The sequence below is a fragment of the Hemicordylus capensis genome, chromosome 2 (assembly GCF_027244095.1).
Source record: "Hemicordylus capensis ecotype Gifberg chromosome 2, rHemCap1.1.pri, whole genome shotgun sequence".
NCBI lineage: Eukaryota > Metazoa > Chordata > Lepidosauria > Squamata > Cordylidae > Hemicordylus > Hemicordylus capensis.
In genome coordinates this window covers 63,207,377-63,231,900 of record NC_069658.1, presented here as the reverse complement: position 1 = coordinate 63,231,900, position 24,524 = coordinate 63,207,377, and the positions used below count along the sequence as shown (strand labels likewise).

General features: G+C 40.9%; 1 protein-coding gene across 15 annotated transcripts in view; it reads left to right on the top strand.

Moving 5' to 3' along the window:
* The window catches only part of MCTP1 (multiple C2 and transmembrane domain containing 1), a 335,774-nt gene that overhangs the window by 141,895 nt on the left and 169,355 nt on the right, over window positions 1-24,524 (top strand). For all 15 annotated transcript variants that reach the window (XM_053298676.1, XM_053298671.1, XM_053298667.1 and 12 more), the window contains 2 exons: window positions 6,326-6,512; window positions 10,851-10,944. In XM_053298676.1, coding sequence (XP_053154651.1) covers window positions 6,326-6,512; window positions 10,851-10,944 — 281 coding nt within the window. The remainder of the gene's footprint in view (window positions 1-6,325; window positions 6,513-10,850; window positions 10,945-24,524) is intronic.

Genomic DNA, 24,524 nt, shown 5'->3' with positions numbered 1-24,524 from the left:
GTAGTTAATGAAAGGCTTCTTGTCATAAGAGTTTCCTTGTTTATGCTAGTTAGCCACACTTGCATCCTCTGGACTTGTTTGTATACTTCCTAATCTGTAGTATACTAAGGTTTGATTATATTGTGTTCAAATAATCCCCAAGCTTCTTTAAGAGAATTGACCCTCCTGATTCTCCCTTTTCAACCTCTTTTCAATGAATCTTCTCATCTTTGGATAAGACAAGACAATCTTCTTATCTTTGGATAAGACTTGTCTTTTGAAATTATGACATTTGGGCTTCCAGGGCAACCTTTCACTCGTGTATTATCACGTATAATGTTGATAACATTATGGTCACTGGCTGGCATCCAGGGCAGCATAATGTGGGCGGTGCCGATCTGCTATGGCCTCGTATTGAATTGCTGGCGATATTGTGCTTTTAAACAAGAGCACAAATACTTCAGTTAATGCACCCACACTCCAGAAGTGCTGCTTAGATCAGAAACACATCACTGACGATCAAACGATGGTGTTTCTGATCTAAGTAGTGCTTCCAGAGCGCAGGGCCACTAACTGAAATATTTATGTTGTGCAAAGCCAGTGCTTCACTACAAGGCTGCAGCACTGCAGGCAGATAGGAACCACCTGTGTTATGTAACACTGGATGTCAGTCTCTGTTCCCAAGCAGTTCAATGCATAATATCTTTTACCCAATCCTGGGGCCATGCGGGACTAAATAAAGGATCACCTTTCTACTAATCGGCTCCAAGACTGTTCTAAGGCACAAATATTCATCTTATTGTGAAATTTGTACACTTGAGTATACACCTATCTAGCCAATGCAAGCTAGCTGAAGTCTCCTATTATTGCAACACTTTCTCATTTAGCTTGCCTCCCTGATTTTTCTGTATTTCTAGCAGAGCTTTGGTCGGCATGTGTGGATGGGTGAAATGGTATTTCCATAATACATTAGGGCCTGGTATTTTGGTGCACAGCAGTTTACTGCTTCTACTTTAACAAAAGAAAGTTCCTTCATAACTCTGTGTGTGTGTGTGTGTGTGTGTGTGTGTGTGTGTGTGTGTGTGTATTGCATTCAAATTCCTCTCACATACAGTGAATGATTGCCTCCAGTATGTCCTTTCTCTGTTTTATATCCAGGAATAGATATGTTCTACTCTCTTCTTAGAGACTCACTATATGTCCTCTTTAGGTAGCAACTCCAAATACTCTAATCCCCTTCCTTTATTTCTTGGCATTGAGACTTGTGCTTTAACATATAAACATCTCGATAGTATATAAACATCTGAATCCCTCTTCAAAAAATGGTTTTGATTCTTTAGTCTCTTTGGCTGTCATTTGTTTTTGTATGCTCACTGCAAACTTCTATCCTATCATTTGAGGGTCTAAAACACTCACCCTGTCAGCCCTAGAAGCCAGGTCATGCTGAACCAGATGTTCTCTAGCTCCTGTTGTTTCCCCTCTCCCATAGTAGTTAAAAACCTGGTCTATGACCTTTTTTTATGTTAAGCACCAACCGTGTGTTCACTGCAGTTCAATACAGAATGAGTGCCTTGTGGCACCCAAGACTAACAGCCTCCCCTTGAACCAGATGCTCTTATTTTAACCCACTCTTATTTTTCTAAAAGGGTGGGTTTGTCTACCATCAATAAAGACCCTCTTCCATCCTCCAGAAGCTCCTTCCCTGGTTTGTGTACTCAAGTGTCCCATAGGTGAATCACAGATACAGCAGTGGCCAGTGATATCATTGGAATCCTAGTCACTGAGGAGGCACACACTTGTATGGCTGCTGACCGAGCTGCCCTTTATATCCACCATTGGTGGCAAGGATGTATTTTCTCTCTTCTCTGTTGAACATCCCACAGCAATAGTGGGTGATTCCTGTTGACCAATCAGCTCTCACTGCATAGAGAAGCAGCATGCAGGGTGGAAGTACACAAGTCATGACCCTGCAGGTTCCTTAGGTTCCTAACAGTGCATCACCCTTGTACTGAGTGGGTGAGTGTGAAAGAGGTACTTTGAGATATACATCTTTAGTACTTCTTTTTAAGCAGCCCAAATGTGGTGTTTTTGTTGAGCCAGAAAATGTTTGATTTGTGTTGCTGTGATTATAGGCAGCTTATTTTAATTTGCTAATGCCAAAGTAAAATATTCAAATGAAGGTGAAATTATTTTAATCTTCATATTATTTAACTCATCACCGTTATTTTTGAAGCCAAGCCTGTCTCTGTCACTTTTACGAACAGCTGATAAATCCCCCATGATCGTTACACCTCTAACACATACAAGTAATCTGGCCAAATTGGCTGCTGACAGCTGCAATATATTTCCAGGAATGAGTGCTGTCAGTGAACAAGTTGTTTCTGTGAACATACAGGATAAGTAAATCCCATGTTGTGCAATTTTATTCAGTTGAAGTTATTTGCAATCCAATACATCAGGATTTATAGTATTATTTATTAGTATGAAACCATGCATGTTTATCTTCAAAATGACATTGATTTTTACTCATATTTTTATGCCAAGGGATTACTGTTGACTGATTTATTTTCATCTTCCTCGGTGAGTCAGCACTGCCCCTTCCAATAAATGGAAGTTCTATGCAGCAAAAAGTATGGCATTTTGACAAAATGACACATTAGCTTGGTGGGGTGGGAAAGTCCCATATCACCATTCCATTATGTGTATGGAAGTGTATTTCTGTATGGACAGAGTCATTGCATAATCTTTGTCCAACTTAACATACAGTTACGTGTATGGAAGCTTATGCTAAGATTTGATTAATCCCTCTTTTTTTCTCCTGCACTTTACACACACTGTTATAGTTTTACTACATAATCATTTTCAGAGCAACTAAGAGGCTTTTAGTGCACTCACCAAAGAATAAAAAATAGGACTGTTCCATATGAATGATGACATCTCATGATAACTCTTTTTATCTGAGGTCCTATAAGGAGCTTTGGGCATGCTACATTAGTTGCCTATTGCTCACTGGCTGGCACAGCTGTGCCACTTTAGAGCCAATGAGTTGCTCTTGCAAAGCAGGAGCACCATTTAGGAAAGGTGTTTGACCACATGCACGTATTCTACAGGAGTGCTGACTTCTTTGGGCAGCTCATAAAATGTACTCAGTGACTACTGTTGTATATATAAAAAAACTAGTCTGTGTACTAGGAATGTACATCAAAGATACAAGTCTCTTTGAGGGAGGAAAATAGAAAACTGCCTTGAATTGTTAATACTGGTATAACTATTGTGAATATAAAAAAGGAAAACCACAGCGAACCTTCCTTGTCACTGCTTTGTTGAACTATCTTTGACTGTATCTAAGAACAGGCCCTTGGCTCTTGCTGATGGGCATAAGTTCCCTTCTGCCCACACCTGGTATCCAGGGAGCTTTACTAGCACATACAGCGCTGATCAAAGCCAGCCAAATGCAGTAACCTATGTATTTATTGCATTTGAAAATGCATATTTCCTCCCCTTCCAATCCATAATCCTCAAAATGGATTAACAGATTGCTAATAATGGAATAATAATGGGTGTTTCATAGTAATATTTTGTAGCCAATGAGACAGAGCCAGGCTGTTTGAACTGGAATAGTCATTTTCTTACTGCCGCTACCATATTATAGAGTGTTGCTTCATTTTATGCCAATCTGTTTAATTTAAGCATGCTACCTGGCTGAGATCCTAATGAGTGCCTCAAATTATGTAGTCATGATAGACAACAATGTAGCTGAAGACATTTTGTCTTCAGCATTTTGGACCAGAAGAATGAAATATAGCCCTCTACAACATAGAAGCAGGGGTGTAGCTGTAATTGAGCGAAAGGGTTCAAAGAACACGGGGCCCCAGCTCCTAAGGGCCCTCCAACTCCACTGCTCCCTATTTTCTGCATTTTCTCACTCACACTGGGGGGCCGCCAGAGAGAGTGCTGAATATGGGCCTCCTCTGCCCTAGCTACACCCCTGCCTAGAAGAAAACTTAGGTTGGGTTTACACACGGTCCCAGCATGTAGCAGAGTATAGGAGCAGCCATAACTATGTGCTTTCATCCATGCACACCCTGCCATAGAAAGTTTCATATGTGAAGTTGAAGTGACCTATGTGCACGCATCTTTTCCCACCCCTATTTCTACATTGCAAAATATGCATCACAGGCCTCAGGTAGCAAATGTTCTACATGTGGTAAATGGTTTAACCAAAGATCCTATCAAGGTAAAACATCTCAGGATGCTTAAGTGATTATTATTGTCAGCTACATGATTTGTTTTATAACAAAATGGATACAAACTAATCTCCTCTGAAAATATTATTTGACTTTCGCTGATTAGAAGTGGTTTGGGAAAAGGCTCACCATATAATTACAATGATGAGAAGATGAAAGTTTGGCAACTATAATGAAACCTATGCTTGAAGACATCATACCCTTTTAATACAACACATGGTTAATAAAAACTGTTCTATGGAACTATATCTGATGGTAGTTTAGGTGGATTGGTGCATACACGTTTCTGGCTAGTAAAATGAGTGGAGATGACTTCAGATTGCACTTGGATTATTCATTATACCATTCTCTTAATGGGATTTAAAATGGTTCAAATTAAGAAACAAGGTAATAAGATACACAGTGATCAGTCCATGTACTTGCTGCATATTCCCCCCACTCCATAGGGCTAGATTCAGTTTTGCTTTCTGTTAATGATTTAGATCTAGATTCGGAACTTTCAGTTCTGCATTCTCTTTCCAGACTTTTGTTTGGTTTTCAGAAGTCCACCCCGCACCTGTGCCTGATAGTACTGATTTAAGGACGTGATGACCTTATACTGATTTGTCATTCTTTCTCTTTGCTTTATCATTCTTCTTTCCTTTGCTTTATCCTTTGCAATTACACAGAGGCTCACTCATTGAGCCGGTATTCTGACTTGACTCTTAACCTTACTGTGTAAAAATAATCAGTATGATTAATTCAGTACTGGTGGCCTGAAGTTTTTTGGTGGCTATCACGTACGAACTACCATGTTTTAATGCTTACAACTAAAAAATAAATAAAATCCTAGCCTTTATTAGAGGAATTTTATAAAGAGTATAGGAAAATCCTCAAGCCCTTTGAGTGGCTTGAAGATCACAGTATTTGGGTGATGGACAAACTCCTATCAGCTCAATTAGAAATCTTTGTTAGTAAATGGCTCAAATTGGAAAATGGTTCTTTTTTGTCCCTGAGCCCAGTTTTGGAAATTCTAATTTCCCAGTACAACTGATTGACATGTATCTTGACAGCCCCCCCACCCGCCTGACCCAGGAGCCCCTGAAACTTCCCACTTACCAGAAAGTGATGGGCGGGTCTTACAGTAGGCATCTTTGCTTATCTCTATCTAAGACACTAAAATGTTAGGTAAGGGAGGTGCATAAGAACAGCCCTGCTGGATCAGGCCCAAGGACCATCTAGTCCAGCATCCTGTTTCACTCAGTGGTCCACCAGATGCCACTGGAAGGCTACAGGCAGGAGTTGAGGGCATGCCCTCTCTCCTGCTGTTAGTTCCCTGCAACTGGTGCTCAAAGGCATCCTGCCTTTAAGGCTAGAGATGGCCTATAGCCCTCCGAAACCATTGGCTCAAATTGCAATCTGAACTAAAGGAAATTAAGGGGTAAATGGTACTTGGTCTGGAATAATACAAAGCATGATGAGCTAGACACTTATTATTTATTTATTTATTATTTATTATTTATTCAATTTCTATACCGCCCTTCCAAAAATGCCTTATGGTGGTTTACATAGAGAAATAACAAATAAATAAATAAGATGACTCCCTGTCCCCAAAGGGCTCACAGTCTAAAAAGAAACATGAGATAGACACCAGCAGCAGTCACTGGAGGTACTGTGCTGGAGGTGGATAGGGCCAGTTACTCTCCCCCTGCTAAATAAAGAGAATCATCACATTAAAAGGTGCCTCTTAGCCAAGTTAGTAGGGGACTTGTATTATAGACCAGATAACAATGTATTTGGCAACTTCACTACTTTGGGCTAAAGAAATCTGGAAGCAGCATTAACTTAGCCAGTTATTTATTCTTATATTAGAAATGCAAACATGTTTTATTCAGTTAAGTATGAGTTTTTTAGGCATCTTCACATTCAAAATCATCTTAGATAATTCTTTTATGTTCAGCGTTGTAACACATTGCTATGATCTATGATATGAATCTGTATGTATAGCCTTTTACAAAGAACTGGGACAGGGTTTTTCAGTTAGATTTTCCATCGCTGAGTGTCATTCCACAGTGCTCTTGAAAAGAGATGCATGCTAATCAAATTATTTGTTTGTTTAGGTGCCAGGTTGATCTGTCGACCCTGAGTAAAGAACAAACTCATAAGCTGGAGTTGCCTCTGGAGGAAGGGGAAGGCTTCTTGGTACTACTGGTCACCTTGACTGCTTCAGCTGCAGTCAGCATCTCTGACCTCTCAGTCAATGCCTTGGAGGATCCAAGGGAACAGGAAGAAATATTAAAGAGATATGTATGTAGTGCCTCTTGCTTGCTTTTACTTGCATAGAGTTGCAGTCTAATAAACAATAAATATATTTTGAGATGAATGGAAAATGTAACCTCTTACTAGAAGCTATTCGGAATAAGTTGAATTAGTACTGTATTCTTACATTAGGTTAATATCTACAACTAATGCCCAGTTTCTGTTTGGAATAGTCCCAGTGTGTAGTGCTATAAGCTCTTACCAGTAAGTGTAGTGTTTCTACTTCAGTCACTATGTGATTTAACTTGACTACCGTTTCTCAAATGAAAAATTAATTTAATGCCATAATTAAAAAATTGTTCTTCTCCAGTAGTAAGTGTTTGTACTGGGCATCTTAAGTATCTAGTAATATATAGATGAGCTTTGCCATCGTTTAGAATTCTGAGATCTTTTCATTCCACCAAATGAGAATTTGAGGCATTATTTGTTCCAATATAATAATGTTGCTAGGGAATAGTAAAAAAAAATCCATATTGAATATTTTGAAAACAAATTTCTTTATTTCCCAGCATCCTCATATCAAGTAAGCTTCCGTGTAGTTTTAGTAAAGCAACAGCAAGGGGAGCTCTTACTCCAGTGCTTATTAATACGGAACTCACTAAAACTGACTTTATGCACACAAAGAATAAAGAAAAGCTATTTCCACCTAAAATTACAAAGCTTTTATTGTACAGTGCTGCCAGGTGTTTAGAAGGCTTCTCTAGGCACTCTGCCATTAAGCCAAGCTCTGACTAACAAAGGGCTGTTTAATTTTTTTTATTTTAAAATATTCCTATTCCCTGGCTGACATCCTTTCAATAACTGAATTTAATAAAGATGTACCTTATCAGGCTCTGCAGATAACATGAAGTGCTAGTACTAATGCTGTACAATATTCTTCAAACAGATTAGCAGGATGTGCGCTTCAGCAAATTTATTCTAGCTATCTCCACTGAATCAGCTGTCTGCTGGTGCTTGTACAAATCATACACCAATAGTGTTATCATAAACACAGTTTAATAGAGGTGACTTAGCAAGGCTAAACATTATATTTCCTAAACCAACTGAGAGCTAAGGTATTGTGTACTGTGTCTGAAAACTAATTACAAGTATTATTTCAGACTTTGGTATGAACCAAGACTGTCTGTTCTGTCAGTCGAGATCTTGATATAATGCATTTTTGATGGATTAATTGTAGTGATACACATTTTGATATTAAGTAGAGCAAACCATATTTTTATTTGATTATCAAGTTGAAGGAAGTGATACTGGATATTCTGATAATTTTATAACATTACAGAAATATTGTAATCTAGTTTTTCACAAGTTTTTAGCCTTGTGCCTTTCCCCCCTTCAAAATATCCTCTGTTATAAGCAATATTGATATAAAACTGAAAAACAGAGTACACAGAAAAAAAATCTGACACCTGGAAAAAGCATAGAGTTTATCACTATGGTTGTTTCAGACACTGGAATGTTTGCCTACAAATGAAATTACGTTGTTCACTAACATGACCAACAAACTGCTAGAGAGGACAAAGAACTTGAATGCAGTATTTGTGGAACTCATAATTCCTCTATATTGCTGCCTGCTTTATCTTCAGTTTTTGTGCTGCTGTCCTTTGTGAAATATACAGTGAACTATTATTGTGCAACTAGTAAGATACAGTATGCCATTTGTCAGCTTTATTTTATTTTATTTTATTTTATAGTATTTTTAAGCTTTCCTAAAGAGTTCTTTTCATTTAAAAAATGTATTTTGCACCTATTCTTGAGACAGAAAACAGTAAATGAGCTGACCTTGCCATCAGATCAAATAGCCTTGGAAAATGACTCTATTACTGTCATTTAACCATTTGTAGCTGAACATCAGAGCCCTACAAATTAAACAGGCATTACTGTTTGAACCATTATTTTATCACTATTGTATGAAAAGATTAATTCCTTTTTGGGTGGGGGAAAAGGGCCATAATGGGTAGCAGACCAAGAGAGAGATTGTATGACCTTTTCAGAACGGGTATGCTGAACCCCTGCTCCCCCTTGTCACAGTTTAAAAACCAGAGAAGCTAGTTTAGTGAAGAAGTTGTTAGCATTCCATTTTTATTATGACATTTCACAGTCATCCGATTTAATGTCCCTTGACCGGATTGTCCACCGTGAGACGATGGGCTTGAAATGTTATTTAGAGCATTGATAAAAGGTGAGCAGTTCTAAGATGACAGCGAGTCATAAGGCTGGTGGTGTGACATTAATTTTCTCCATAACAGAGATGGAATAAGACGTCATGGTGACAAGCTGTCAATCAGTACTGGCCCCTCAGTGTATCTCAATGCCATAGGATGGGGTATTGGTTCTCCCATAATAGAGCTGAACTGAGATGCTCTCCCTGACAGCTGCTGCAGCCATACAGAAAATATATTATACAGCCTTTCATTAAAAAAATAAAGAGGACTCATCTCCAGAGCATTTCAATCTTTTCCCATCTATTGAGGGCTGAAAGGATTCACAGCAAATCATAGATTTTTCTGCTATGGAAATTTCAGGCCTCAGATACCATCCGGGTTTTGAGGCCTTCAACAATAATCATAAATAAGAAGGCTGACAATCGTCTGATAAATCATTACTTTAAGTTGCATGTTTAAAGTAATGTATTAAAGTCACTTGCTTTTCACAAAATCCTACAGTAATATTCTACGGTATGTCACAGGGCCAGATTGTCAAAATGTGCAGTAAATTGCTCTAAATCAGCTGACTAGCTGAATCTAAAAGTTCAAACTATAATTACCCCATAGAGCCCTGACAAATAGTATCGAGTGAAATACTGCAATGCTTTTTTTAAACAGAACGTGCTTGCAGGCGAAGAAAATTATTTCATTTTGTATTCTTAAAGCATGAACTAAATATAGCTTGAAAACCAACAAAGAGCAAACAGTAAATTTCTCTGCCCTTCATGTCTTCCCTCCTTGTGCATAGTGCAAGATCTGAAAAATATCTGGATTAGATTCTCATTTTGAGAAAAAGCTACCAAACCTCACTGAGTATTGTCATGAATGACACACTCCCAACAAATATCTGTATTCTGACACAATCTATAATACAGCTTTCAGAATCAGGCAGTTTCTAATCATATGAATAGAATGTGGGCGGGGGAGGGGGGTGTTATTTTGCTCTTGGTCCTACAATTAAACAGATTTCTGGTGATGGGCAACTATTTAATTAAAAGTTAATCTTTGTAATAAATGGCATGTGTTGCTATAGAAATCTATAGATACAAATGCATTTATATGTGAAAACTGATGTGCCATATAACTGCATTGCCTCAGTTCAGTATGCCAAGGTCAGACCTTCTCTGTACACAATAAGAGTCTTATGGGATTTATATTGAGGGCATTGTGTCTGTCTCTTATTGGTAAAAATGTTTGTCTAACACTTTAATAGATGGTTTGAGCAGAAAATATTCCATTTTTTCAAGCTATATACCATAATGATTATCCACAAAGCAACAACACAGCAAAAAGGAACATTAATTCATACTTAATAAAATACAACTTTGCTTTAGTTGAGGGCCATAACCATGTAAAACATTTTGAAATCCTATGTCTTGTTCCTTATATTTAGAACAGTGTGGTATTTAAAGAAGACATTTTAGTTGTCTGCAAAAAATGCTCATCTATTAAATATATAGTATATGTAACTTTATATCAATATTATATTTAAAAAAACTCATAGGCATAGAACTGATAAGGAATGATACTTGATGAAAAAGCATTCCATTTTTTCTCCTTGTATACAACTTGTTGAAATACTTATTATTTTTGCCAAGTTGTTGGAAAGAACACTATTTCTTTAGAAGCTCGTGTGAAGAAAAAAAAGTTAGCTATATTATGCGATTTTTTAAGGTACAGTACGTCTCCAAACTTTCACTACTTATTTGCTATTTAGACATGGGCTTCAAAACTACATCTCAAGAATGGGATGAGTTCCTAGTTCAGTAGTATCCAAAATAGCTTCTGATGCATTATGCCTTAGGAATCCTCTTTCAGTATCATTTTGGTGCACTATTTATTCCAATTAAATATTTATACATTTGAAATAGTGCACCCACATGATATTGAAAGATAAGTGTTGCGATCTAGAGTTCTTAACATCAAACACTAGGAACTGAAATAGATATTTCCTCCGTTGAATTGAGACTGGGATACATTGAAAAGATGTTAGCAGTTTAAGTCCAAAATGACTATTTAAGAATTATCAAACAGACCACTGCAAAATCTGAATGAGAAAGGTTGGAATGCTCTTGCCTGTCTTTGCAACCTTGGTCTAACTTTATAATTGTGTATGTTCTAGAGTCTAGTGAGGATGTTTCATAACTTGAAGGATGTGGGATTTCTCCAGGTGAAGGTCATCAGAGCAGAAGGCTTGATGGCAGCTGATGTTACAGGCAAGAACTATTTCAATTTCTGTGATGGTGTATACTCTACTGAAACAGATCTTGTGTACAACATTTTGCGCAAAAAAAAAAAAAGAACACAAGATATAAAATCTAAGTGTGCTATATTCTTTTGCTGCTGATGGATTTTATGCCACTGTGTTTTTGTTTAAGCTTCATTGCAAGCAAATCTGTGTGACTGGCTGTTTGATACTAATTAATAGAAACTTACAAGACAACATTATTTATATGCTGCTTTTCATCAAAAGTTCCCCAAGCGGTCCACATAGAGTAATACAAATAAAAAAAGATGGATCTCTGTCCCCAAAGTGTTCACAATCTAAAAAGAAACATAAGATAGACACCAGCAACAGGCACTGGATGGATGCTGTTCTGCGGCTGGATAGGGCCAGTTGCTCTCCCACTGCTCAATAAAGAGATTATACTCAAAGTATTATGAAAAGCACTAATAATGAATTGATGCATTGTAGCCTCCAAAAAGGATTCATGAGTTGCATGTTATAAGGCTTTAGTCTCATGGGCTACAAAAGCTACAGAACAATTAAACAAAACTGAATTAAGTATTTTATAAGAGACTTGTCAGTAGTTCATTGTATAACAAGTTTATATGCTAATCTAAACTAATAATGGGGAAAGAAATTGGGACAGGAATACTTGAAACACAACTTTGAATTAGCATCTTCCTCTGCAGTCTGAAATTTCTTATTTGGGAATATGTAATGTATTTATGTAAGCACTATACGATGATTATAACTATCTTGCATGTTACCTAACTTGCTTTTATTAGGACCACCTTCATGTTTGGGGTGGGAGCTTGGCAAACAGTCCTTCATGGGCTCCCTCTTATCTAGGTTCCCTCTTATCAAGAGAGTTCCTCCAGCCTACGAAGGCTATGAGCACACAGTGGTCTTGGGAGTCAGTAGTGGGCCCTTTAAAGTTCTTGGGCTCTCAGCAACTGCCCCAAAATACCATTCCCTGTTTCTAATCCTGAGTTGTAGCCTTCCATTCTTCTATAGAACTCAAAATGACATACATGGGGATTCCAGGCAGACTCCAGCATTCTCCCATCCAAGGACTGATCAGATCTCAGCCTGCTTAGCTTCATCATGTTTGTTCTAGCATTTTCTATCAGATTGTGTTTTTTAAAGTTGCAAGCAACATGTATTTTAGAACTTATCAAAATGCCGCATAGAAGTAGTTGTGTTCTCATACACCCTAGGAACTTGGTGCACCATTCAGACTAGAATGGTATCAATTTTAATTAAAGATGCTGATATTCTCCTGATCCAGTCTTGGAAAGGAATGTCGGGCCAGGGAGACCTTTGCCTTAAAGGAAAGCTTTAGAAGACCCTGAATTCTTATGTAATGTAGATTAAAGCTCCTGAATTCTTCTCCAATATGGATGGATTCTAATGAATTCTTTGCCTGATGTGAGCTAAGAAGTGCTGGCTTGCCTGACACATGCTTTGCGCAGCCAGGTGACAGAGATCTCCTACCTGAGCAAAGGCTTTGTAACTAACAGAAGCCAGATCCACAATGGAGGTAGGAGTCCATATGCCATACTTTTCCCCTAAAGTTTTTGGTGGTAGGGGGGCTTTTGCTTCCCACCCTCAGATTGTGCCCTGTCACATCTTTATGTCCCCCCCCCACACACACACACCATTGAATTTAGAGGGACGCTGTTGGGCCCATGGGGCATATTTCAAGAGGCTGCAGATGCAAAACTGAAATGTAAGTGGGAAGCTCACTCACCAGGCAGGAAGAGAGGAGAGCTGGTCTTGTGGTAGCAAGCATGACTTGTCCCCTTAGCTAAGCAGGGCCCACCCTGTTTGCATGTGAATGGGAGACTTGATGTGTGAGCACTGTAAGATATTCCCCTCAGGGGATGGAGCCGCTCTGGGAAGAGCAGAAGGTTCCAAGTTCCCTGAAGGTTCCCTGGCATCTCCAAGGTAGAGCTGAGAGAGACTCCTGCCTGCAACCTTGGAGAAGCCGCTGCCAGTCTGTGTTGGCAATACTGAGCCAGATGGACCTACGGTCTGACTCAGTATATGGCAGCTTCCTGTGTTCCTAAGAGGGTCTTCTGTGGTGTGTGGGCTTCTTGCCCTTGCTTCCCCCAGCTCCTGCACCCTCTCACCTTATTTAATATAATGGAGTTACCACATACAGCATCCACATAGGTGGGTTTTCCTTCATTCTCAGTTTTTGCCCTGTAATCATTTTAATTCTCTTCTATGTAGCGCAGCTGTATAGTTCCATAAAATAGGGATAAAATGAGGGACTGGAGTGTTGTTAACTTCTGGGTCTACTATTGGCTCAGAAAAATGAACTGAGATATTCTGAATTTTGTCAAATCTCAGATAACTTCTGAATTAATATGAGATAAGTTTAGCAGAGCTCACCCATCATTAATTTTTATTTGTATTCAGAAGTGGCTAGTCACTTGCATCTGAGGGTGTAACCAGATAGTCATCTATTGCTGAATCCAAAAGAGAATAGTCTGCTTGAATTGCCCTCTTCTACATCAGCATATCTTGTGTATTTTGAAGGTGGAACAGATGATTCATTTTCCTTATCACTGTGATCATGCTCTGGTATTCTGCATGTACCTGAATAGTGCATATACCAAAGAGTTCGCAACTGCCTTTGCCTCAGCATGATTTGTCTATTTCAAATCATGTTTTGTTTTTTGTCTTTGATAAGGATTGACTTCATAGCTTTTCATTGTGCCTTGTCTATAATGATCAATGTGAGAAAATGGTCCTGAAATAGTTCGGATTTTGCTTCTAATATGTATACAGCTTAGAGTGTGCCCACCTTCATCTCACTATTTGTGCAGACTGAATGAAATAGCTGAGTCAGAAAAAGCATGCCCCCTTTCTGTGAAGATCTAGTACTATATTATCTAACTTTGCTTGCTGTCCTTCCTTTAGAGTAAGCCTAATTGGCCAGCCACCTAATGGCGCAGCGGGCAAATGACTTGATTAGCAAGTCCGAGGTTGCTGGTTTGAATCGCTGCTGGTATGTTTCCCAGACTATGGGAAACACCTATATCGGGCAGCAGCAATATAGGAAGATGCTGAAAGGCACCTCATACTGCGTGAGAGGAGGCAATGGTAAACCCTGCCTGTATTCTACCAAAGACAACCACAGGACTCTGTGGTCACCAGGAGCTGACACCAACTCGGCGGCACACTTTACCTTTAAGCCTAATTGTTCTTAGTGAAACTGACTTTGGCTAAACATGCTTAGGGTTGTGCTACATATTGCTGCTTTGATGCACAAAAGTATTATGGTCTGTCTTTTGGTGAAGGCACTGACAGTCCCATCCTATGTATGCTTATGTGTGAGTAAATCCATTAAACTCAGTGGGGGCTACTTCTGAGTAAACATACATAGTATTGTGCTGCAATAGTGTAAAATTCCCTGTGAACACCAAACTTTCTTTAGAAGGTCTAGAAATGCCCTATTTTCTCACTTCTGAAAGCCAGTAATAGATGTTGCTACTATAGAAGGGATGGTGCCGTGGTAGCTCAGTGGTAGAGCATCCATTGTTCCTGGCTTTTCCTGGCAACAATGATAATGGATAAAGTCTCTCCAGTGGTGATGATGTATGGTGATCAGGTTTTAGGTTTTACTTATCTGTTTAATATTTCATCTAATAATAAAATTACTTGCATATTAGAGGGATTAAGGCATTTTTTCTTTCAAGACATTTTCTAATATTGAGAAATCAATATGTACATCTGCTGTGTACCAGTGTATGATTTGCACAATTTTCCTCTAGGCTGGATCACCTCTACATATTAAATACATGAGAACAAAAAATTAATAAGCAAAAAATCATTAGTTTATGCTGAAATATTTCAATGCCCACAGTATTCTGTCATGAGAGAAAGAGTTCTTTAATCATTTTATGTAGTAATCAGTCTTACCATTTTTACAAAGAAACTCTTGCCTTTCAAAATGTAAATTGTTTGATACCGTACTTTCATTGAGAATTATTATAATTCTGTATTCTAAATAGAGCTATTTAGTCTTTCAATGAGTCAGTAAAAAGCACAAGTTACAAATGAAACAGTCAATTCTCCTTTCAGCAAAAAACACACACTTGGCCAGCTGAATATAGTGGGTTGTTTAAGTTAAGCCTCTACTTAACCCTTCATAGTTTTCCTTTCCTTTTCTTTCATCTGGTCACAGTAGAATAGTGTTAGATAGTGCATTTGAAACATTTCTGTTAATACAAATTTTAAAAAGATTATTTGTGGTGCTTAATCATGCAGTATTCCCACTTTCACATATACATGAGAACTGAGCAGAAGTGGAAGAGTAAACTGAAATTTTGATTAAGTTGTGGAAAGGCTTTCACAGTCATGATTATGTATACAAGATCTGAGACTTCATCACCCTTGAACATGGAATCAGCTTTAGATGCTTTGCAGTTAATTTATAAGAATGGTCAAGGAAGGGTTAAGTGCTATCACTTGCTATCCCAATTTCAGTTCAGAGAGAATGGAGCTGGTCTCAGGGTAGATAGGATACTAAATTGCAGCAAATCATGGCTTGCATATTGGCAGCTAGTCTTAGAAATGCACACTTCCTGTCCTCTCATGAGCACCTGTCTCCTCCATCAGTCACTGTTCTGTGTACATGGATGCAAACCATAGTTCCCTTGTAAAGCAGAAACTGAAATTATGATTTGGAGTGGGTTTACAGTTTATGGTTATGAGGAACCATGGTTTGCAAAGCAATCCTTAACACAAGCAAGGTAGAGGAGGTGGGAAATAGCTCTGGAGAGGAAATAGCTCTGGAGATTCACATGAACAAATTATATAAATCATGGTTTGTCAGGAGCCAGCCTACTATGGTCTACACTGGACCTTAGTCTGTAAATATGTCTTTCAGTTATGCATGCACATTTTTTTGTTGGACAAGAATTAATGTAGATATACCATCTCACACCTGCTTATAGTATTCTTTTTAGATGCTATCAGTCTAAATGTTTATTTCCCAAAGGAATGTATTCTGCTAGTGCAAGGATGGACTAGTATATACAGCATATGAACGACATGTGATCCTTTGAGGATTTCTGTCTAGTATTGATTGCAAACAGAGAGATGCAAGGTATTTTAATAGCTTGGTTACTGAGTTGCTGTGCCTGCTCACACACTCTCTGGTACATGGAATCAGGTAGGATATCGGTGCTGTTGTGAGGAGGTAGTTCATGAATGGCCCCAAACTCCATTTCTAGTGCAGATGTAGCAGACAATATTGTTTGTAGGCTTCTACATTGTTCACAATTTTTTAATTTGTGGAAAATATAGGATTAAAAATAACAGCAACCATTGGAACAACGTTGCAGATATCTCCAACCTCTCAAAAGTCCCATTGCACAAACATAATTCTGTGCCTTCATTTTATGGCAGTTAGCATAAAGGATTTTAAGGCATTTCAGTGGTAAGTGGCTAGCTCCTGGCAGAAGCAGGATGCTGCTTTAATTATGGTGTCACAGACATCTTGTGACACCACCACTACAGATGACTAGAATGCTAAAAAATCAAAGGCTTCTAGCCCTGAAATGTGATGCAGACATGTTTGTAAATGTGATTACGTACATTATAAGTTAGGTAAGCTATTAGTAAAAAGGGACCCATATTCATATTGCTTTAAATCAGATTCTTAAACAAATTTAGTTAAATTTGAGGGAAAATGTGACAATAACTTATTTTGGAATATATGTATTACTTCTGCCCTGGCCATGTGAATCCTCCCTGAGACCCCCAATTTTCATTTTAGCAGGACTAGAACCAATGGTATTGAAACTTCAAGGAAATGGTTTTAGACAGATATTAGGAACAGTTTCCTAACTGTAAGAATTTCCCAAATGTTTTGACAGTGGAACAGTTCTGCCTGGTGCAGTGGTAGGTGCTCCTTCACTGGAGTTTTTCAGACAGAGGTTAGACAACCTGATGCTGTAGCAGTTTTCTTCACTGAACCTGCGGGTTGGGCTAAAAGACCTCTAAGTTCCCTTCCAACTCATAAAGTTGTATAAATGTTTTGGTAATGAACACATTTATGATTTTAAAAGCAGAAAGAGAATCTTGACAGACAGGCAATGTAAATCTGGTGAATATTTATGTATTGGATACATAGCAAGAGTGAGCAAATAGTCATAGTTTCTTCAGAGAATTTTCCATTTAATCCTCTCTAATAAAACGCTTGGTATCTGTCCGTGGACGGCCACCAAGCGTGCGTTGGTGCCTCCCTGGCCTGTTCTGGGCATGCGCGAAGCACATGCCCAGAACAGAGCCAGGGAGACACGACCGCCAGCACCCGGCGGCCATCTTGGGCGACCAGAAGCGGCCGCCCCAAAGAAGCCAGGTAAGCAGCGGTGGGGGATACTGGCCGAGGCGTGGCTGAGGCGGCAGTGGAGCCATGGCCGAGGCCTGGCTGCGCCGCCGAAGCCGGACGGGGGGAGGAGGCGCCAAGGCCTGGCGCCGCCGCCGAAGCCGGGCGGCTGAGCAACCTTAGGGCCCTTACCCGGCCCGGGAGACCGCCCGGGAATGTGAGGCGGGGGCGGACCGGACCGGCAGCGTGGCCGTGGAGGCGGTGGCGAGGGGAAGACTGGGCCCGGGCCCACCTTCGTCAAGTGAGTGAAGTTGCCGGGTAGGTGGGTGGTGGGTGGAGCGCAAGAGACTTCTGGGCAGGGGGGAGGGGGGAGGGCAAGAGGGAGTGGGGGAGGGCAAGAGGCAGTGGGGCAGGGGGAAGGGCAAGAGGCAGTGGGGCAGGAGGAGGGGAAAGAGGGGGGGAGGAAGGGAAAGGGCAAGAGGGGGAAGGGGAAGAGTGAGTGGGGGAGGGGGAAGGGAAGGGCAAGAGGGAGTGGGGAGGGCAGGAGGAACTGGGGGAAGAAAGTGGGAAAGAGAGAAGCGAGGAAGGAAGGTAGAAGAAAGAAAAAGGAGAAAGGAATGAGGGAGAGGGACAAAAAAGGGGGAGGGAGGAGCACCCAGCCCCAAAGAGCGAGCCCGTTAAAGGATAAAAAAAGAAAAGAAAACAGAAAGATGGGAGTGGGAAGAGGTGGAATAAAGGAAAAAGACGGAGAGGGAGAGAGAAGAAAGAAAGGAAAGGAAACAGAGAAAGAGGGAGAGAAAAGGAAGGAGTGAAAGAGAGAGAGAAAGAAAAATGGAACGGAGGGCGAAAGAGAGAGGGAGAAGGAATAAAGGAAACAACAACAACAAAAAGGTACTAGCGCCCATTATTTTAACGGGCTTAAAAATACTAGTTATTATAATAAAGCAGCATATCTTATTGTGGGAGAGGTAGTGTAACACCTCTTTTTATAAAGCTATAAGGAGCAACTTAGCCTTATTTCCCGTTTTACCTCTTGAGGTGGTCTTTTTCCCCCCAGGGAAAACTCAGTTTCTAAGTGGATGCTGGAAGCTAAAGAACACCTGGTAGAAAGCAATACAGGAAAGCCACTCATTTAAATGGAGGTCATTATTTGCAATACAGGGAAAGCTAATTATATATGAATTCACTTTTTAAGAGGGTCTAACAAATATCTCTTCTGTGTCTCAGCCCAAACTATTTTGAAAATGTTTAGCAACCTAGCAAAAGATATCTATATAAATTGAACTGATGATGCTGATGTAAAATAATCCTCAATCCTTTAGTTCTAAAACAAATAGGTTTTCATAAGGAGGTTTTGTTTTTCTTAAGTGTATTAACAATATTTTTGAAACAAATGCTATTTATTTAAGGAATTAGAACAGTGGAAAAGATGATTCCCCCCTCCCCATTGCCAAGCAAACCTTATTTTTAAAAGAACAACCAAGACTCATTAGTGGAGTTAAATCTAAGCTACATTTGACAGGCTGCCTAGAAAACAGTTTACTTTTGCTATCTGTAGGTTTAATTAAGATGTGTTCAATTATAGTCCACACACACACACACACACACACACACACACACCCTGCTTGCTATGTCACAGACCGACGATCAGGGCTCATTCAAATGGTCCAGCCCATGACTTTGACCTTCTGCGCGGTCCAGCGTTCCCTGGGGAACCGTTCAGCTCATGAGGTCTGATTTCACACTTCCAGGATGCCTTGGCTCTCTTAACAATGACAGGGAGACAAAGCCCTTTAGAACAGGCCGCACGGGGACTTGTTTAAATTGGAAACTAGAGAGGAGTCAAGGAACAAGGTTATGGACTATAGAATGGTGCTTTTAATAAAGAGCTCACAACTCTGGTTCAGCTCAAAGAGGGCTACCTCTGTACAATTAATTGAGCCATTTATCTAGAGCATCTTAGGCTTCTAATTTATCACAGAATTATGTGATAAATATTTGCCTTTTAGCAAATGAGATATGCATGAAATGAATTTAACACTAATTGTGTTCTTAGTCTGCACTAGAGATTTGCTGGAATTATATCCCATTGTCTTAATTGTATACTCTTTGGCATTTTCCTGGATAAAATATGAATTGTATTTGATAGCTTACAGCACTTATATGTTGCAATCTTGATGTCTCAGCCTTCATGTTGGAGACCAAGGAGGATGCAGTAATCTGAATGCTAGTAAATTTCCCCCCAAAACTAAAACAGTCAGACTGCTTGGTGTCATACTTTGTTTTTTCATGTATACTATCTCTGATTCAATCATATCTGATTAATCTATTTTGGGCTTTCAGGCCACTCTTAACTTCAGTTGAAAGGCTAGTTAAAATAACCTGATGCTACAGTGTGTTCTGGTATCTGCTTCAGGTGGGTCAGAGATGCTAGATGCCTCTAGAAACCACAGGCAGGAGTTGAGGGCGTGGCCTCTCTCCTGCTGTTACTCCCCCGTAACTGGTACTCAGAGGCATCCTGCCTTTGAGGCTGGAGGTGGCCTGTAGCCCTCTGACTAGTAGACAGTGATAGACCTTTCCTCCATGAAGTTCTCCATACCCCTCTTAAAGCCATCCAGGTTGTTGGCTGTCACCACATCCTGTGGCAGAGAGTTCCACAAGTGGATCACGTGTTGTATGAAACAGTACTTCTGTTTCTTGGTCCTAGACCTCCTGGCAATCAATTTCATAGAGCGACCCCTGGTTCTAGTGTTATGTGAGAGGGAAAAGAATTCCTCTCTCTCCACTTTCTCCACACCATGCATGATTTTATAGACCTCTATCATATCTCCCCGCAGTCGTCTTTTTTATAAACTAAAAAAACCCAGGTGTTGTAGCCTTGCTTCATAAGAAAGGTGCTCTAGGCCCCTGATCACCTTGGTTGCCCTCTTCTGTACCTTTTCCAGTTCTGCAATGTCCTCTTTAAGATGTGGTGACTAGAATTGTACTCCAAGTGTAGTTGCATCATCATTTTGTACAAGGGCATTATAATATTAGCCGTTCTATTCTCAATCCCCTTCCTAATGATCCCTAGCATGGAATTGGCCTTTTTCACAGCTGCCGCACATTGAGTCGACACTTTCAATGAGCTGTCCACCACGACCCCAAGACCTGTTCAATCACCGACAGCTCAGATCCCATCAGCATATACTTGAAGTTGGGATTTTTCGTCCCAGTGTGCATAATCACCTTACACTTGCTAACATTGAACCGCATTTGCCATTTTGTTGCCCACTCCCCCAGTCTGGAGAGACCCTTTTGGAGCTCCTCACAATCCATCTTGGATTTCACTACCCAGAAGAGTATGGTATCATCTGCAAATTTGGCCACCTCGCTGCTTACCCCTACTTCTAGATCTTTTATGAATAAATTAAAAAGTACTGGTCCCAGTACAGATCCCTGGGGGACCCCACTTCTTACTTCCCTCCATTGTGAAATATCTCCATTTATACTTACCCTCTGTTTCCTGTCTTTCAACCAGTTTGCAATCCATACATGTACTTGTCCCCTTATCCCATGACTGTGAAGTTTCCTCAGGAGACTTTTATGAGGAACTTTGTCAAAAGCTTTTTGGAAGTCCATGTATACTATGTCAGCTGGATCACCTTGATCCACACACTGGTTGACACTCTCCAAGAACTCCAAAAGGTAAATCTCCAAAGATTTACCTTTGCGGAAGCCATGCTGGCCTGTTCTTCTAGGTGCTTTACAATTTCATCCTTGAGGGTGCTTTCCATCAATTTGCCTGGAACGGATGTTAGGCTAACCGGCCTGTAATTTCCTGGATCGCCCCTTGACCCCTTTTTGAAAATCGGTGTTACATTTGCTACTCTCCAGCCCTCTGGTACAGAGCCTGATTTCAGGGATAAGTTATATATTTTAGCACCATGTTTAGCAGGCAATTTGACATTTGAGTTCTTTGAGGACTCTTGGATGGATGCCATCCGGCCCTGATGACTTGTTAGCTTTCAGTTTTTCCAGATAGTTTAGAACATCATCTCTTGTCACTTCTATCTGACTCAGCTCTCTAGCCTCCATCCCTAAAGAGCCTAGTTCAGGAACAGGTCTATCCTCTGCCGTGAAGACAGACGCAAAGAACTCATTCAGCTTCTCTGCAACCTCCAGATCCTCCTTAATAATCCCTTTCACTCCTTCATTGTCTAATGGTCCATCCGCCTCCCTGGCAGGTTTCCTGCTTCTGATGTATTTAAAGAAGTTTTTGTTATTCCCTTGATACTTTTGGCTAAATGTTCCTCATACTCTCTTTTTGCCTCCCTTATTGTCACCTTGCATTTCTTTTGCCAGAGTTGGTGTTTCTTTCTGTTCTCTTCGTTTGGGCAGGCCTTCCAATTTTGGAAGGAAGTCTTCTTCCCTTGTTTGGCTTCCTTGACGGTACCCATTAGCCATGCCGGCATCCTCCTGGACTTAATGGTACCTTTCCTCCTTTTGGGTATACAATCTAACTGGGCTTCTAGTATTGTGCTTTTGAGTAATCTCCATGCATTCTGGAGCGAAGTGACTCTCCTGATTTTCCCTTTCAGCTTTCTTTTTACCATACTCCTCATTTTGGAGAAGTTTCCTCTTCTGAAATTCAAAATGTCCTTGGTGATTCTCTCCCCACATGTATGCTGAATTTGATGGCACTATGGTCACTGTTCCCTAAAGGGTCAATGACACTGACATCGCGCACCAGGTCCTGGGTGCTACTCAGAATTAAGTCCCAGGTCACCTTCTCTCTGGTTGGTTCCATGACCAACTGTTCTAGGACACAGTCATTTAGCGTATCTAGAAATTAGACCTCTTTGTCCTGACCTGACTGTGAATTTACCCAGTATATGTGTGGGTAATTGAAGTCACCCATAATTACAGCCCTGCCTCTCCTTGACACTTCCCTGATTTCCTCCTGCAACTCCCAGTCACTGTCGGCGTTTTGATCCGGAGGGCAATAGCATGTCCCCAGTAGCACATTTCCTTTCAGGCCTTGTATAGTCACCCACAGGGTTTCTGTGGAGGACTCCAGTCCACCTAGGTTTTCTAGCTGCTTAGATTCTATCCCTTCTTTAACATACAAGTGCTATTCCTCCTCCAAGGCGCCCCTCCCTGTCTTTTCTATAGAGTTTATACCCAGGGATAACAGTGTCCCACTGGTTCTGACTGTTCCACCATGTTTCTGTTATGCCCACTATATCTATTTCTGCGTTAGCAGCCAAGCACTCCAGCTCACCCATCTTGACTCGGAGGCTTCTGGCATTGGCATATAAGCACCTATACGCTGAATCTCTCACCTGATGTGTGCTATTCTTTTGACTCTTTGACCTGCTGGCACAGGCTCCTGTCTGCTCTTTATGTGGCTCTGCTCTGTCCCCTTCTCTTTTATCTGAATCCTTTGTACCTCCACACTTTAAGGGATGGCTTTTGCCAAATGGGATACTGCCCAGCTCCCATCGGCTGTTCCCCAGGTGTCATTTGCACCAAGCACACACCCATGACTTCTGCCCATGGGGCAAATACTCATACATGTGGCACTCTGTGCAATCCACTGGGAAGTACCCCTTCCACTGCTGACTTTCTTCGTACTGTTTTTGTTGGCTGTTTACAGTATTTAGAAATAGTTTATTAGAAGTAGTTTATCTGTTTATTAGATATTTTAGTAGAAGGATAGGTCTCAGCTGTAATGGTCAGCTATTTATCTGTCCAAACAGCCTTTCCCAAGAATATGAGGGATACGAGGGAGGGATTTGTACTTACGTTGTCTTCTCCACCAGGCTCCTTGTGATCACAGGGGCTTGTTCCAGGCTACTTCGCGCACTTCCCACTAAACTCCTGCAAAACTCCTTCGTCCTGTTTGCTATTCCTGTTCGCTATGCCCTGTTCGCTATGCTCCCGGGCCTTCACCTCATATGTAGAGTAGCCTTCCAACTGAGACACAGGATGTGAGTCAAAGGAATGTGGGGCCTCTCCCAGCCCTAGCTGACTCCATCCCCTCCAGGCAGGCACAACAAAGTAAAACACTGGAGTTTGGTAGCCCTAACAAATCCTAGCCCTGGGAAATTCTAAACCTAGCAAATCACACACACACACACACACACACACACACACACACACACACACACACCTACCCCTTAAAGAGAAACAGCCCCTGAAAATCTCCCCTCTTCCTATTAGTTTGTTTGAAGGGGGAAAGGCTAGATGTTTAGGAAAGCTTGCTCACCTTCTCAGCTGTGTCTGCTCTTTACAGAGTTGCCTTCCAACTACCGGTTGGGGGCATGCCGGTAGCCCAGGTTGGTCCCAGCTTCTCTCTCCAGGGTATTCTGTTGAGGAGCGGATGAGGGACCGTGTGCGGGGAGGTGGAGTGGCTGTGGTATATAAAAATAACAAGTCCCATACCAGAATCCCTGTTGAGGTGCCAGACCATATCGAATGTGTGTACCTAAGTTTGAGGACCAGGGATAGATTGGGACTTTTGTTGGTGTACCAATCGCCCTGCTGCTCAACGGAGTTCCTAACTGAGCTCATGGACTTGGTCATGGACTTGGTCTCGGGCTTGGTGTTGGAGTCCCTGAGGCTTGTGGTGCTGGGGGACTTCAATGTTCATTTTGGGACCAATTTGTCCATGGAGGCTCAGGAGTTCATAGCAGCCATGACAACTGTGGGCCTATCCCAAGTGGTTTTGGGACTGACACACATTGCTAGTCACACGCTTGATTTTGTCTTTCACTCTGATCAGGGTGGTGTTCCGTGGGTGCAGACTCCTGAGATTTCCCCATTGTCATGGACAGACCACCATCTGGTTAAGATTAGACAATCACTTCCCACCTTCGCAGGGCTGAAGTGCCTATTAGGATGGTCTGCCCGAGAAGGTTATTGGATCCAATAGGATTCCAAGCCACCTTGGAGGGATTTAGTGTTGGCTCTGCTGGCAATCCTGTTGTTGGTCTGGTGGAGAACTGGAACAGTAAACTCACCAGGGCAATAGACATGATTGCTCCTAAGCATCCTCTCCAACTCGCTGCATAATTGGCCCCTTGGTATATGGAAGAACTGCGGGGGCTGAAGTGGCATGGTAGACTGGAGCGCAAGTGGAGAAAGACTCAACTCAAATCTGACATATTGCAACATAGAGTACATTTGAAAATCTGTGTTCAGGCGATACATGCGGCAAAGAACAGATTCTTTTTTGCCGGTAT